The sequence below is a fragment of the Pteropus medius genome, unplaced genomic scaffold (genome assembly GCF_902729225.1).
Source record: "Pteropus medius unplaced genomic scaffold, Ma_sr-lr_union100, whole genome shotgun sequence".
NCBI lineage: Eukaryota > Metazoa > Chordata > Mammalia > Chiroptera > Pteropodidae > Pteropus > Pteropus medius.
In genome coordinates this window covers 1641502-1656687 of record NW_024340693.1, presented here as the reverse complement: position 1 = coordinate 1656687, position 15186 = coordinate 1641502, and the positions used below count along the sequence as shown (strand labels likewise).

At 59.4% G+C, this 15186-nt stretch overlaps 1 protein-coding gene across 2 annotated transcripts in view; it reads right to left on the bottom strand.

Moving 5' to 3' along the window:
- Positions 1-15186, bottom strand: part of SLC7A1 (solute carrier family 7 member 1) — a 32817-nt gene that overhangs the window by 10517 nt on the left and 7114 nt on the right. Inside the window, exons 2-7 of one of the 2 annotated variants that reach the window (XM_039862610.1) lie at positions 11278-11660; positions 10481-10639; positions 8757-8931; positions 3629-3747; positions 2835-3057; positions 1931-2070 (exon numbers count right to left, since the gene is read on the bottom strand). In XM_039862610.1, the coding sequence (XP_039718544.1) occupies positions 1931-2070; positions 2835-3057; positions 3629-3747; positions 8757-8931; positions 10481-10639; positions 11278-11647 (1186 nt within the window). In that variant the 5' untranslated portion in view covers positions 11648-11660. Of the gene's footprint in view, positions 1-1930; positions 2071-2834; positions 3058-3628; positions 3748-8756; positions 8932-10480; positions 10640-11277; positions 11661-15186 lie in introns of those variants that run through there. The other variant, XM_039862602.1, reaches the window with a different exon arrangement.

Here is a 15186-nt window from a genome sequence, read left to right as displayed (position 1 = left end):
CATCATCCATCCATCCATCCATTCGTCCACCCATCCATCCACTACCCACTCATCCACCCATCCACCATCCATCAATCCATCACCTATCCATCCATCCATCCGTCTGTCTTTCCATCCAGCACCCACTGAGAGCACAGTATACACCACTAAAAAGATAAAAACCTACACGTGGCCTCCCTAAGCACTTCCTCTGACACGTGCACCAGCTGGCAACGGCGATGAGGTGGGTGAGGGAGGGCTCGCGGGGGTCCTGACCCAGACATCTGAGCGGGGAGCGCAGTGTTCTGAACATTGCACTCCCTTCGCCGTGACCGCACTTTAGAAAAACACCACCTGCACGCTTATCTGAAACCCCGCGTCCTTTCCAGGAGCGTGGGTGTGCGTATTTGTGCGGGTTCAGCAGGTGAAGGGTCCTGCTGAAACAGTCATTTGGCTAGGGCTACTCGGGGGTGTTTTCAAATCACACGGAATAGAGGCAAACTGAAGCATCAACACAAACCCTCACTTTCCCACAAACGCTTCTCAAGCCCCTAAAGGTCGCTGCGGCTGACACACGGGCAAACAGGACAGGGAACAGGACCGAAGCACAGTGGGCCTTCGGGATGACGAGACGTGGCCAGCTGTGCCTGCCACAGTGTCAGCCTGCTGGTCCCTACTCAGAGAAGCTCGGGTGCACTTCCTTTGCGTGCGGCCAGTTTAGAAAACCTAACGCTATTTACGCTCCCCGCCGAATCAAAAAAAAAAAAGGTAAATCCTTGGCTTGGTGACGTAACGTGCTCTCTATCGTCACTGTAACAACAATGGTTTCATCTCCTTCATTCGAACGACCTACACGTACTGAAAAAGTCTTTGCCACTTCCAATCCCTTAGTCCCTTAAATACATTGGCCGTAGTCTGACGTATGGTGTGTCCCTTAACCCGACCTCCTCGTTCACGCTCAAGGATGCAGAAAGACACACAAAAAAACTGGTAAATAATCACACGCTAGCTCCCTGTCAACACAGAACATGAATCCACAGAACGAAGCACACTCTGCTAAGGGCACAAGCACCACTACTAACGACTCCCTCATTTAAGATGGTCGAATGTCGTACCCACGCCCAGTTGAGACATCCCTGTGATACAAACTGTGACTGCTGTCACGTGTCCTGATTTACCACAAGGCCCACAACTCTACGCACACCCCGGGAAGAGCTGGCCTCTTGGCATGAACACAGGCCCGGCTCTGAGCCAGCACCTCCTGCTCGGGTGTGCACCCCGTCTTGCTTCTCTCTGCCTCGGCTCCACGTCTGCACGGCTGGGACCGCGCTGCCTCTCGGGCCACGAGATGTGGCCGTTAAAGGAGGGGACGGGCACCGCCAGCAGCGTGTGGAGCGTGTGCACAGGAGCTGCAGGGCCCGTCCTTTCTCAGGGGTCCTTGGAATGGCACCTAGGCTCACTGCGTCCACCCATCAAAAGTAGGGCGCGTGGCTTCACCAGTGACACCCTCGGTACGTGGGGAAGAGGTGGCACCTTTTACACAATGCTAAGCCCAGGGGACCCATTTTGCAGAGAATTAATGAGCTAAGATACAAGGACACTGACTCTCCACACTAACGCAAAGCCTCACGTGGCTCGTACACACAAGGAGGTGTCATCTCAGCAAGGGCTGCTCAGGGGTGTGCAGGAAACGGGGGACCGTGTGTGTCTGGCCAACGAGAGGACAGCGGTAACAGAACGCAAACCTCCTGAGCGCGTCAACACATCCTCCGGAACCCTGGCCTCTGCCTTTCGTCGAAAAGGCAGTCAGTCGTCTGGCCGTAAACCAGGTTCCGAGGGCAACGACCGAACGTTAAAAAGACCAGCTGAAACGTCTCCCAGGCCGCGGCACAATCCGGGAGACGTCCCAGGGGAAGGGCGGTGACTCGCGCGGGGCGTCACTTCCTCTTACCGGCGATGATGCCCGAGGTGAGTGTGGCGATCACTGGTGTTTTGGTCCTGTCGTTGATTCTGGCCAGGACTTTAAAGAGCAGCCCGTCTTCAGCCATGGCATAGATGACGCGGGGCATGGGGAACATGGAACCCAATAGGCTGGACGGGAGGGAACAGAAAAGGTGCGTCACTCGCGAGACGGGCCGGCCAGGGATGGCACCACCGCCGCCGCCACGTGACGCAACCTGACGAGGCCTCCGAGGGGCAGCGCCCCAGATTCCCACCGAGGACCGCCCTGCCCCGCCCACTACGTGACGCTGGTGGCTAAAGACTCAGTCACAGCCAGCGACCCCAGACTGCAGAAGCGTGGGATGCAACGTGGGCTGCGTGGGACTAACGGCGAGCTGTAGTGGACGCCGCGGTGACCGTTCCCCCGGACGGGACATTTCCTGGTTATTCCCGCCACGACCTCCCGCTGAAGCGACCAGAAAATAAAAGCATCGTGGCGGTCGTGGTGACGTTTCCGTGGCGAACCAGCCCTGACGAGAACTTCCCGTTCACCCCGGCTGGTGGGATGCTCTAGGGGCAAAGCGCCTCCCTGAAAGGCACTCACTCCCTTTTTCAAGGTCACATAGCCAGAATGCAGAGTTCGGACAGGTGGCCTGGCCCAGGGGTCGGAGTCGGGGACCGAGCCAGTGCCCTGCTGAGCAGGTGCTGTCAAAGCGGGGGCCTCGGGCTCGTCAGGATGAAGGGCCAGGGACGCCACCAGCTCTCCAGGGACTAATGGCAACGGGGGGATGGCGCAGAGTCTGGCTGGGGTGCCGGCTCCAGCTCCCGGGAAGGGGACATTTCAACAGCAAACCTGCGCGTGGCTTCACCTGGGCCCCCGCACCGCCCGCCCCCCACAGTCCCAGGACGCTCACCTGGCAGAAAGGGCGCAGAGGGAGCCAACGGCCACCGCATACTTGGCGCTCCCCCAGCCCACGTGCTTGAAGGCGTCCGGCAGGGGGCTGTCCTTGTCCAGGCAGAAGTACGGCATCATGAGAGTCAGGGCGGCCGACACCCCGAAGTAGGCAACGAAGCAAATGAGGAGGGAGGCCACGATGCCCACGGGGATGGCCTTCTGGGGGTTCTTGACTTCTTCACCTGTGAGCGGCAGGACTCAGCCCACAAAGGCGAGGCAGCGAGGGCCCCCCACAAACCCGCAGGGTGCCTGGGGCTTTCCCATGCCCAGCGAGCCCGTGCCACCCCGCGGGCAACTCCCATCGTGCTCGGCCCTCCCGGCTCTGGGAGCACAGGTGGCCCTCGGTGACGCAGGCCTGAAGGCCCTGATGTCACAGCCCGGCTGAGGGAGAGGCTTGCTCCCTCCGGCAGGGAGGTCCGAAGACCCGGAGTAGCCGGGACCGTCCCGCCCACCAGGGTGACAGTGTTTTCAATGGCCTCCCGTCTCCCGAAGGCACAGACACGAAATCAGGCTGCAGCGCGGCAGTCAGGATCCGCCCAGCGTCACAACGGTTAGTGACATTCACAGGGCAGTCTCCTGACAGGCACGGGCACTGGGGGGCAGTGGGGCTGGCGGGAAGCCACAGATCTGCGTCACTCATGTGGAAGCTGGGTGGCTGGCATGTGCCCGCAGAAAGACAGGCAGTGGCCGGTGGGCCGTCAACCCAGCCCGTCGGGCAGAGCCGGGGCCGGGGCTGGACAGCGGCGGGCCTACCTGTGGTGGCGATGCAGTCAAAACCCACGAACGCGTAGAAGCAGGTTGCCGCCCCGGACAGGACCCCGGAGAACCCGAAGGGCAGGAAGCCGCCGACACCATGCTTCCCTTCCGTGCCACTAGAACAGAGAGCCGAAGCAGTGGTCACGACGCCGGCTCACGGTCCCGGAGACGAGCCCCGCAGCACGCAGCTCCTGGCTCGTGGCCACTGCTGGGCCTGGGGACTCCAGACCCTCAACACGCGGCCCCTGGCAGCTGTCACCAGGCCCAGCACTCGGGCTCTGGAATGCAGGCCTCCTGCACCCTTTCCAGAAGCCTCTTCCGAGTTCTGACGTGGGGAAGTGGGCTGCGGGGACTGAGGGGACAGGGTGTCCGGCAGGAGAGGGAGGGACCGACTGCCATGGCACCTTCCCTAGGAACGAGATGCAGCTCGCTCATGTTTCCTGGTAACTCTCGTCTGCAACGAGCGTTTCTGGAAATGCTGAAAGGTGAACTGTCTGTCAGCGAAGCGTCCCTAAGCCCCACGTGTGCGGGCGGGCAGCCAGATGCTCCCGGCGTGGGCCGGCACCGGGCTGTCACCCAGCACAGCCAGGCTCCTGGCAGGCACCACGCTGTTTGCTGAAGCAGTGGACACAAAGTCAGGCACATCTGGTGAACCCCGAAGCCCCCGAAAATAGTCTCAACTGGTCAAAACCTGTGGCTCTAAACACCACATCCAGCCCCAACAAGGCCCTGTCTGGGTGGCCATCTCTGGTGCCAGGCTACCCCGGGCCCTGCCTGTCACAAAGTACCCCGAAGCCTCATACACCCCGGCCCCCTGCAGCCATCAGGCCCAGGAGGGCAGTCTCAGCCCCTCCCCTGCTGGCCGCAGGGCTGCAGGCTTTTCTGCCACTTAACAGAGCCCCAAAGGATGGTTAAGACAGTCTCATCTCCCCTCGACTGGCTGACCGCTGCCCCAGACCACGTCACCTCCTGATGCGAGACGAGGCAGGAGACAGAATGTGTCAGCCCTACAAACAGTGATGCTCTAAGGCTGGGCTAGTGACTTGCTTCAGAAAATCTGCTTTCAGTGGGATTTACCGACTGGCTAAGAACACAGACAGACAGACAATTTGGACTCGACTATTTTCTAATGGGAATTAAGCCTTCATTGATTCCTTGGTGATCATCGTATTTCTCAGTTCCAGAAGCTTCCACAGAGCCGCTGGCAGGGAGAGATGCACTATGCTTTGGAAGCCACGTGAAGAGCACCCCAAGAAATGCATGCGTGACAGATGTGAGAAAAACTGTCGCCAGACTCAAACAGAAGTTCCTTGTCTTAAAGTCTGACTGGGGAGTCAGCAGGCGCTGCCCGAACCGCCTCCCCGGGCACCACGGGGTCTGTGACCACAGGAATGTGTAACACCCGGCAAGCTGACCTCCCTTAGAAAAGGGTCGGAGCTTAAAACAACACGGCTGACAGCCCAGGGGCTCAGCAGGCAGGGAGGCAGGGCGGGGTAGCAGAGTAGAGCAGAATGCGGGGTGGGGGCCGCCTCCCGCAGACCCCCGACTCCTGCACAGAACTGAAGGGCACGAGAAGGCCTGTGCCACATCCCTCGGGTGGGCCCAGGTCGCCTATCGCTGAGACAGAAAGGCCGCCAGACGCCCACCCGCCCAACGCTGAGGGCCACGGAATGGCCACAAACAAGTCGATGCGAACGTCAGGACGGGTGGGCCTGCTCTGAGCAACCGGGAGGCGGAGGCACCCAGGAGGTCCTGCGAGTTCCACTTTAAGGGAAGAGCCTAGTGCGGGGTGGGACTCGCAGGTGAGGACCAGGGCCTCGGTCACACAGACAGCTGAGGCGTGGAGACAGAGAACAGGAGCTGTGGGTGACCAGCAGAGAGATGCGGACGCAAAGCACAGGCGTCTTCCTCAGGACGGCGGGGCGAGGGCGGCCATCGGAGACCCTCGGAGCAGAAGGGACGCGAACGGCCGGTCAGGGCACGCCCGCGCGTGAACCTCGGGACGCCACCGGCACCTCCAGCCGGTCCCCACTGGCCACCAGCACGCGTGGCACAAGCAGGACTCGGCGCTGGGACAACACCAACTACAAAGACACGCGGGGCCCCGACGCGGAGGACCAAATACGCCAGCCAGGGCGAGACACAGGTGCAGAGAGGCCACGGACGCTGCGCTCTGTAGGTGCAAAGGGCAAAAACATATGTAACATACGGAACACGCATCATAAACGTAAACGTGTGATACGCACAGACGTGGGGGTGGGCGGGAGAACGAGACATAAAGACTGGAACGGAAACGAGGTTTCCCCGTGTGACACTTTATAACGTTGTAACATACGCACGTGAATATACTGCCGCCTAAAACAATTCAACTTTTCAGAAAGCCTGGCTGTTCGCGGCCCCGGGGCAGAGGACTGAAAGAAACTCTCAGAGCCTGTTCTGTGGAGCCTCAAACCGAACCCTTTAGAACTATTTTTTAAAGCCGTTTTACATATAATCGATAATCTGTTATCTGCATGTGGTGGTCCCACTTATCATGTGGCAACACACGCATGAAGAATGGGGTGCAGGCCCAGAGGGACCACCGCAGCCACCATGTGGCAGACGTCACCTCAACACAGCAGCCTAAACCCAGACCTTGGGCCAGGGCCCCGTCCCCTGCAGTCTGGGTGACCAGCCCTCCGCAGGCCACCCCCCGGCTGCTCAGAAGTCGGCGCTGAGAATCATCGGTAAGGGAAGTGGGGGAAAGGCGTCCCACACCGAGAAACACCCCTAAAGCCTGGGCTGCGGAACGGACAGGGAGCCACCGAGGTGGCAGGCGGGGTCGTCCCCGGACGCCAACCTCGTAGCCGCCACCTCACACCCCGACATAAGCTTCTTTTTTGAATGTGCAAGAACGTTTACTGCGAAATTGTTTGAAGTAGTGAAAAAAAAATTTAAAAAGAAAAGCTGCAGCCTGCATTTCTGAAACGGGGAGATGACTAAGGGCTAGGCACGTGGGCACGGAGCGATCTGCAAGGGCGTCGTGACGCACTACGTGAAGGGTCTACTACCGAACGCAGTGACCCGGGGTTTGGAAACAAACCTACAAGCACCCGCATCCCTGGACATGTTTACACAAGCATCCGACACGAGGGACGGGGCCACCCAGCGGTCGCCATGCTCACTGCGGCGGGCGCTGGAGCAGGGGAGGGAGACGCTTCTGTGCAGCCGCCTTGTTTCACCAGGCGTCGCTTCTATAAATTTAGGGAACAAACGACGTCAGGCGAGATTGTGTGGCTCCGTCAAAACACACCAGTCTGCGGCTGACTTAAAAAAGGGAGACCCTCACAGGTCTCAGTGAAATTAAAGCGCAGGCTGTGCCCCGTCCCCGCCCTCACCCCCCGCTCCAAGTGGCTGACCCTCCGCCCTTAGCAGCGTGTCCCTAGGGATGGGGGCAGGTGTAACCGAAGGAGGCCCCCCCCCAGGACCGAGGGGCCGGGCAGCAAATGCCACTTTGCCCAAGAGGACAGTACAGATCGTCACCGCTAGGACAGCAGTGTGACGGTGGCCGATGAGAGTAGAGACCATCGGCCGCGATAAACAATCTCTTCACAAAATGATAAAACCACCTCATGACTGACGACCTGTGATTCCTGACCTGTAAGACAGGCCCCCAGAGCTCAGGGCCGGCTCTTCCTTCGAAGCATAATCCGAGCTGCCTTTTCTCCACCCTGAACAAATGGGCACCCATCCCTTTGGCATAAACACGACTTGGGAATGCTCAGGAAGGATACATTAAACGTCCTCGTTTCTCTGTAACGCAGTCCTCACACAGTAGGCTTTTTATCTGAACTGTTAATCACATAATAATAATGAAGCTTCGTGCATTTTATTTAACAGCTTCCGGTTTGCGTTCTGGTCATGAACTCATCACGCATCAATGCCTGCCCACTGACCAGACCACTGGGCACCTGGCCCGTGACCGGCGACCAAGTCGGTGTGTGGCCACGCAGACCCCAGTGTGGGGTCTCACTGCCCAGCCTCCCTTGCAGCTAGACACCTGCTGGATTCTGGCCGAGGGGACAGGGCAGAAGGGACGTGGGTCTTTCTGATCTGTCCTTAGGAGCACTGGGCGCACCCTGCTCCACTCTCTGGGACAGGTGGATCCATCTGTGCCCACAGCCCAGCTCCGACCAGGCAGACGAGGACGACCCTCGGGGGGTGACAGAACACCACATGGACAATCTGGGTCCCTGAAGCCTGCGTACGGCCACTGCTGGCCGGCGGCCCAGACGGCTCATTTTGGGAGCCGAGACCTCATTTTGAAGCCACTGAAATTTAGAAGTCTCTTTACCGAGCAGTTTAACTTTCAGCTGTAATTGAAACAGAATCGTAGGCAAAGTCGAGTTCCCCTTTCTCCATCGTAGGACCCTAAGATTCACCTGAAAATCTGACAAAAAAGATCAAAAAGACACATTATAATTGCTTGGCTTTTGTGTCCTAGATAACATGAGTTTGCTGGTCAGGGTTCACAGAGAGGCCTGAAAAGGCCCAGGGTCGAGAGCCAGCCCGTCACCTGCCTCTAACCCTGGGTGTCCTGAGCCAGGCACGTCGGAAGGACAAGGGCCACTGCTTTCCAAGGCCGATGCAGCCCAATTCCAGTGTGGGCATATGAGATTGTGAAAACCACATCTCAGCACTTCAGTAACCCCGAAAACCTTTGATGGAAGTGTCACGTGTTTCTTCTTCCTTCTAAGTCATTAAATAGGAAGGCATTGCATAGAAAGTGCTGTCACTGTGGGATCGCGGAGGAAGTCCCTTCCGAACACAAAACCCCGAGGCTGGCCGCGCAACGGAATCGGAGAACAGACGGATTGGAGCGAGTCTGACAACGACCCTCAACTGCACACAGTTCTGGAATCAGAACGAAGGTTCTGTTTTCCTCAACAGCTTCTTTTGCTATACAAGGTTCTGTCTGGTGAAAGGAAACAGAACTTAACACACATTTCAAACCAGCCACTTCCCTGCCAAAAAAAAAAAGTTAACCAAATACTCAAATCCAAATCACGTTTTTAAAAGGACTCCTAAGGGTCCAGCCGGTCGCATCCCCCAAACGCACCGACCGCCGAGGACAGCGCAGACTCACTTGTTGGAGCAGAGGTGATCGGATGCATTCTGGAAATCCTGCTCCGTCAGCTGCCAGTTTTTGGCCGAGCCTTTCACGAATCCCGACACGACGACAAAGCCCAGGACCAAAACGTTGACACAAGTGAATATTTTGTTGACCATGGCGGACTCTTTCACGCCCAGGGTGAGAAGTCCTGAAAACACGCAAAAGCAGGACACTGTGAGTGTCAACCCCGTACCACGCAGGTCCTCCAGGGGCCGGGGGAAGAACCCAGGTGGCGCCGAACCGCCAGACTCCCACGAGCCTCTGGGCTGGGGCCGAGTTCACCACCTTCCTAGAGGCGGGGGTCGGAGCGACCGTGGTCCCGGGATGTTTAATGTCACCGAGGACGCCACCCAGGGGCACCAGGGGTCTGCAGAGGTGGGGACACCTCAGCCCACAGCCCAGTGCAGGGCAAATCCCCACCCCCCGGGGGGGGGATGAAGTGAGTACCTCTCTCCCCATGTCCTCCCCCACCCCGAAGTCATCACCAAAACCCACAAATCTACGTTTTCCGAGCAGGAGACATTTTGCTCAGTTTCTTGGTCAAATGAGTTTTTCAGATGAGGAAGTGAGTCTGACTCAGGGACGTTAGCACCAGCGGCCGTGAAAACTGTCTGTGGCTGTGGGACCATCACCACGCACGGGTGTCACCTTGGACTCAGAAGCTCTGAGCTAGACTAGTCCTACATGGCAAGCGCACATTTAAAAAAAAAAATCACCAAGGGGCCACCTTGGGGAGAGTATGGCATCCGGGGACGTCTGTGGCAAACTCCCAGCTGGGCACGAAAGGGTGCCCGGGGAACACGCGGCCACCGTTTGCAGCTTGAGGTCACTGCCCTGCCCTGAGATCACATTTCTCCACGTGACAGATCAAACCCTGAATCGCAGTCGGCAGAGAGGGGAGCGAGTGCGCCCCGCTGTGCCGTGCCCCACGCCCCCCACCCCTCACGCTCAGGAAGGTCTCAGCTGTGCAGGCTCCGTTCACAGTCCGGCCGACTGGACCGGAAATACCACCGAGACCGGCCCGCGCGAAATGACTTCGGTCACATGGTGGGTAAACAAGGCGTGTTGTTTTTAAAACCCAGGCAAGTTTTCTAACATCGAAGAAGCATTTATCTCCGTTTCGGCTTCACGTTTGTGAACAAAACTCCCGCCCTCGTGGCTGAGACACCGGACGAGTACCACCAGAGGAAGGTGCCACCGACTGTGTGCAAGCAATATCTGGAATTTCAAACTTCTGTACTCGCAACTTTGTCGTGGAACGTATAGACTCAAGGGCGTTTTGGCGGCCGGCAGGTGTCAAAGCATCCCAGGCTTCTCTGGCACCCGAGACACGTGTTAGTGCTCCAGCCAGACCGCATCCCTCCCCGTGTCCCTGGCTGATGACCGCCAACTGTCCCTTCCAAATGGTCATCCTCGGATGCAAGGGGTTTGTTTTGCTGGGTCACTCACACAAAAAGCCTGCGGTCCTAACAAATCTTTACTCCACAGTCACGTGAAGACCTGAGGTTCTCTGTGAACTGAATGACACACAACTCGGCAGCTATAACTAGGCCGACTTTCTGCCAGAAGCCACTAAGGCAAAAAATGTGTCCCCAGTAACCAGAAGAATCGATAGAAAGCGGGGGGAGGGGCGGAGAGAAAAGGAAGGACCAGCCGGCCGGGAGCCCGTCCACATCTCGACCGCGGCGCGGCCTCACCCGTCAAGATGAGGATGATGATCACGGCGAAGATGTCCGGGGTTTCGGCCAGCACTCCCGGGGCGTTCAGCGTCATGTGCGTCCGTGAGAACTCCCCGATGGGTTTGCCGATCAGCTCGTCGAAGGTGGCACTCCAGGCCCTCGCCACACTTGAAGTGCCTGTCACGAAACAGACACCCGAGGAAAGATGAGCAGAGTGCGTGTCGCCAAGCTGGACGCGCGGCATCTGGGGGGAGGCGTGGGGGGTCGCGGACCCGGCAGCTCGGGGGGGTCGATCAGTGTGGGAAGTGACAAGGCTCCAGGGGCCGGAGAAACGTGCATTGCCCCTAGAATCCAGGACGCACACGCATGCACACGACTGAGTAACGAAGTTGTCAAAACGATGTCACCCTTAGGACCTGAGGGGCGCGTGCACGGCTTTTTTCAGTCTACCTATTTCTTTATTGCCCTCATTTTTTCGTGTGTGTGATGAATTCACTCCTGTGGTCAAAAATAAGTACTAACTAAAAGAGACAAAATCCCTTTTAACTGATTAGAAATATCCCCCTGACCCTACAGTCTCTCGTGTAAACAGAAATGACCCCCGGGGACCTGGCTTGTCCCCACTGAGGTCAAGGGCATAGACAGGGGCAGCGGTGCCCCAGGCGGCCCCTGCCTTTCCTGAGAGGAACAGGGAGGAGGGACAGTGCGGGGAGGAGGGAGCGCCAGGTGGGCAGAGAGACTGTGTCTATCTGGGGAGCAAGGCGGGGCGCCCGCCTAGGGCTGGGCGGCGGGAACGGCAGAAGAGGGGGGCGCACCAATGATGTAGGAGAGGATTAGGTTCCAGCCCGTGACGAAGGCCCAGAGCTCGCCGACGGTGACGTAGCTGTAGAGGTAGGCCGAGCCGGTCTTGGGCACACGCGCGCCGAACTCGCCGTAGCAGAGGCCGGCCAGCACCGAGGCCAGTGCGGCGATCAGGAAGGATATGACGATGGCAGGACCCGCATTGTCACGGGCCACAGCCCCGGCCAGGACGTACACGCCGGCCCCCAGCGTGCTGCCCACGCCCAGCGCCACCAGGTCCAAGGTGTTCAGGCAGCGGGACAGCCGGCTGTCCTCCCGGCTGCAGTCCACGACCTTGCGCCTCAGCATCTGCTGGCCGAGGCCGAGCAGCACCTTGCACCCCATTCTGCGGTCGCACCTGCCGGAGAAGAGGAAAAAGAACGGGGTGATTCACGCGGACGCGCCTCAGCCTGGGACCCCCTCACCCACGACACCAACGGCGACGGGCCCCTTCACGGTCACTTGCTGCCAGCACATCTGAGTCTCAGATTCCCGCATTCTGATGTCCACCTCGGGCCGCCCCAGCCTGGGGCTTGACCGGCGCGCACAGGAGTCGCGAGGGCCGGCACCCCGGCCGCTGTGCTGAGGCCTGCGGGCGTCCACACTTTCTGCTCCTGACTGACACCCAGGACGAACGAAGGCGGCACAGCACGGGCAACGCACGTCAATGACAGATCCTGCCCACGGGGACCACGCGGCCTACCGAGGCAGACCAGCGGTCAGACTCGGAGGCCGCGGGCAGCAACGACGGCTTCACAGGCCTTCCTGGGATCCTCTGGGGCAAGGACTGAGCTGTTTCTGCTTTTAGATTAACCCAGACTTAGGCCCAGAGCAGAAAAATGTTGAATTATCACAAGTTCAGGCTTTCTGTAACTTACTAGTCCACGGAGTCCTTTTTTCCTGGACCAACGCGCTGGCCCACTGTGTACGTGACACGCTGCTGGGCACGAGGAAGCGCGGCTACATCGCCCATGCTTCACACGGGGCGCCTGGCCAGGAGGGGCAGCACCCACCTTCTCGGGGGCAAGGCCAAAGGCCACCCACGGTGACGGCCTCCCAGAGAGGACAGAGTGGGAAGGGAGGAAAGAGTCACTTCGCATTGGAGAACCTCGCGGTCAGTCTCAACGGTGACAGGTGTGGCCACTGCACGATGTGACGAGGACACTTCACCTCCGTGACCCCCCGCCCCAAACCCACAGCGCCGCCAGGCTCATCATGAGAAAAACAGCAGCCGGGTCACAGAGGAGGGGCAGTCTGCAGAACCCCTGACCAACGCTCCTCCAACGGCCAAAGTCGCCGGAAACCGGGACGGTCCGGGAAACGCTCACGGGCGAGAAGCCCGAGGCGGCGAAATGTCACGTGGGGTCCCGGGTGGGACTGGGACAGGAAAAGGCCGTGAGGGGAAAACCGAGGAAATCGAACGCAGCATGGCCCAACCCGCATCGACACCGAGTCACCGGCCGTCACCCACTCAGGGCGGACGCAGGGCACGCCGGGCGTGGGGTCTGTGGGAAACCCTGGCCCTGTGCTCATGCGTTTCTGTAAATCTAAAACCGTCCTCGAACAGAGTTTATTTAAAAACTGTATTTTATTACATGCAGAGAGAGAAGCTATCACCGTGAGTTCTGGCTGCCGAGGCACAGAAAACCGCCCTGACCGTTCGCCTTGATCATCGGCCGACCTTTGACCTAACTGGCAGCACAGAGGCCCCGGGAAATGAAACAGCCTAGGTGGAGAGTGCGGGTCCACCAGAGCCGCGCCCGCCCGCCGCCTGGGTGCAGGCCAAGTGTCACATGAGGCCACGGAGCTGTGCCTACCCAGCCCAGGCTCCGGCCTCGCAGCGGGAAGGAGGTGACCTCACGGTGTCACACGATGGGGAGGAAGCGGGAGGGAGTGAGCACAGACGGTGTCCTCGTGGGGCCGGAAAAGCAGACGCAGGACAAGGGCCGGGGACGACGGGACAACAAGGGGCCTATGGCACCCCCGTCGGCCTGCAGCACCGCACCTGGGGGCTCTCGGGCCAGGAGCAGCTGCCGGGGGAACCCCTCACCCGGCACTGCCCCCCCGCTCGCCTCTTCCTGGATTTCCTCCAGTCAGGTTGCAAATCACAACCACGTCACCAATGCCAGCTGCTCGGATGACGAGTTAACAGAGAAGACGCAACATTCCAACAAAGCACACCCCTTGGCAGAGGCGGCCACTTGGGGGGTGCGCAGAAAACTCTAAAATAACGATTCGACACGCTGTGGTGGGAGGGTAGCTTCTGAGTAGGCGGGAATTTCAAAGTCCACGTGTTTTTCCAGTTACCAGTATGTACCAGGAGTACCGACGACCGGCATCAGGATTTTAGAGACGAAGGCTTTTCCACGCTGTTTTGAGGGTTTCTGGTGAGGCGCGTGGGTGTAAGTGGCACCCCTGTCTCCATTGTCAGGTCTAATGACAGTTCCGTCACTGAAAATATCCAGCTCGGCGGCTGGAGCGAGGGGGTGTGGGGGTGGAAGGGTCTGACGCAGGCTGTTATGTACACTACGTCCATAAATGCCGCTTCGCCCCTTCGCCCGTGAACAAAACATTAACGCTGACGCTCGACCAGGCCAAGCTCTGGCTTTTCGTGTGAGTGAGCGGCAGTCGTCGGGACGGCCCAGGCCGCTGCTGGGCGCCACCCAGGGTTAGGATCTGTCATGCCGACCAACGTGCAGTGTGCTCGACGCCGCTCCAGGCCAACGAAAGCAGGTCTGGCTCAGGCACTAGCCTCACAGGATCGAGTGGGTGGGCAGCTCCCGCCAGCACGAGCAGCTGGCCAGCCACAGGGTGGGCGCGTAGGCGGCTGTCCCCAGGCACCTGGAGGGCTCAAGAGCACCCGTGACTTCAACAAGGAAGGAAGCGGAATGACCCCGACGGAGTGATCCGCAACCAGGCGGTCGGAGGCGCCCAAAGGAAGAGCATCCTAGGACACTGGCCGTTGTGGGAGCGGGGGTGGGCTGGGGGCAAGGACAAAGCCTGAGCTGCAGGAAGTGTCCTCACCGCCGGATCTGCACTTCCCCCAGATGTGAGGAGGCCCAGGTGCAACGGCTTAAACGAACAAGAAACATCAGAGGCAGGAGGGGCTGGGAGACGCCAGTGGCGAAAGGCACAGACCCACGAGGGGGTCGTGGCACTGCGGACGGAACATGGGGCACAGAGCCAACAGCCCGGGGGCCGGAGGCACAGAGCAACGGTCGAGGTTGGGGTCGGGACGGGGGCCGGCTCACACCCACTGTCGTCACTGGGCAGCTGGCTCCGGTCGGCCCCTGGGGAAATGTGACTCAGGACCCTGGGCTCTGTCAAAGCCCCCCACTCCCCAGGGTCTATATCCCTCTGACCCCGAGCAGCAAGGGACACGTCGAGGGTATTGCAAAATTCCACCAACGTTCACGCATGTCCCACCTGTGCTGGACACAGCCAGGGCTGAAGGAAACGCACCACCGCAGCCTCAGCCCCAGGAGGCAGACCGTGAGGGCGGAGCCCCTGGGAGGAGTGTGGCCCCAGGAGAAGGTGTCCCCGTCCACCTCAAAGACTATTGCTCTCGCGGGAAAAAATGGTCATTTCGTCCAGCGAGGACGGAGGCATAAAGCCTGGGCGTGCCTTTGCATCTAGCCAGGAGCCTTGGTCACAAAGACACTGAGGTCTACAGGTCACGTGGCTTCTCGCTGGCACGGGCCGGCACGCGGTCCTACGTGACGTGACGGCTGGACCTCAGCGCCCAGCATTCCTGCTCAGCTCAACAAACTGTTAAGTGCTCCTCAGCTAGTCGGCCCGCAGTCGCCTAACTTGTAAGTAGTGGGGCCAGGACCTGAGCCTAGGTCGTCTCGTTCCCAAGGTGTTAACTCACACCAGGTGCCAAA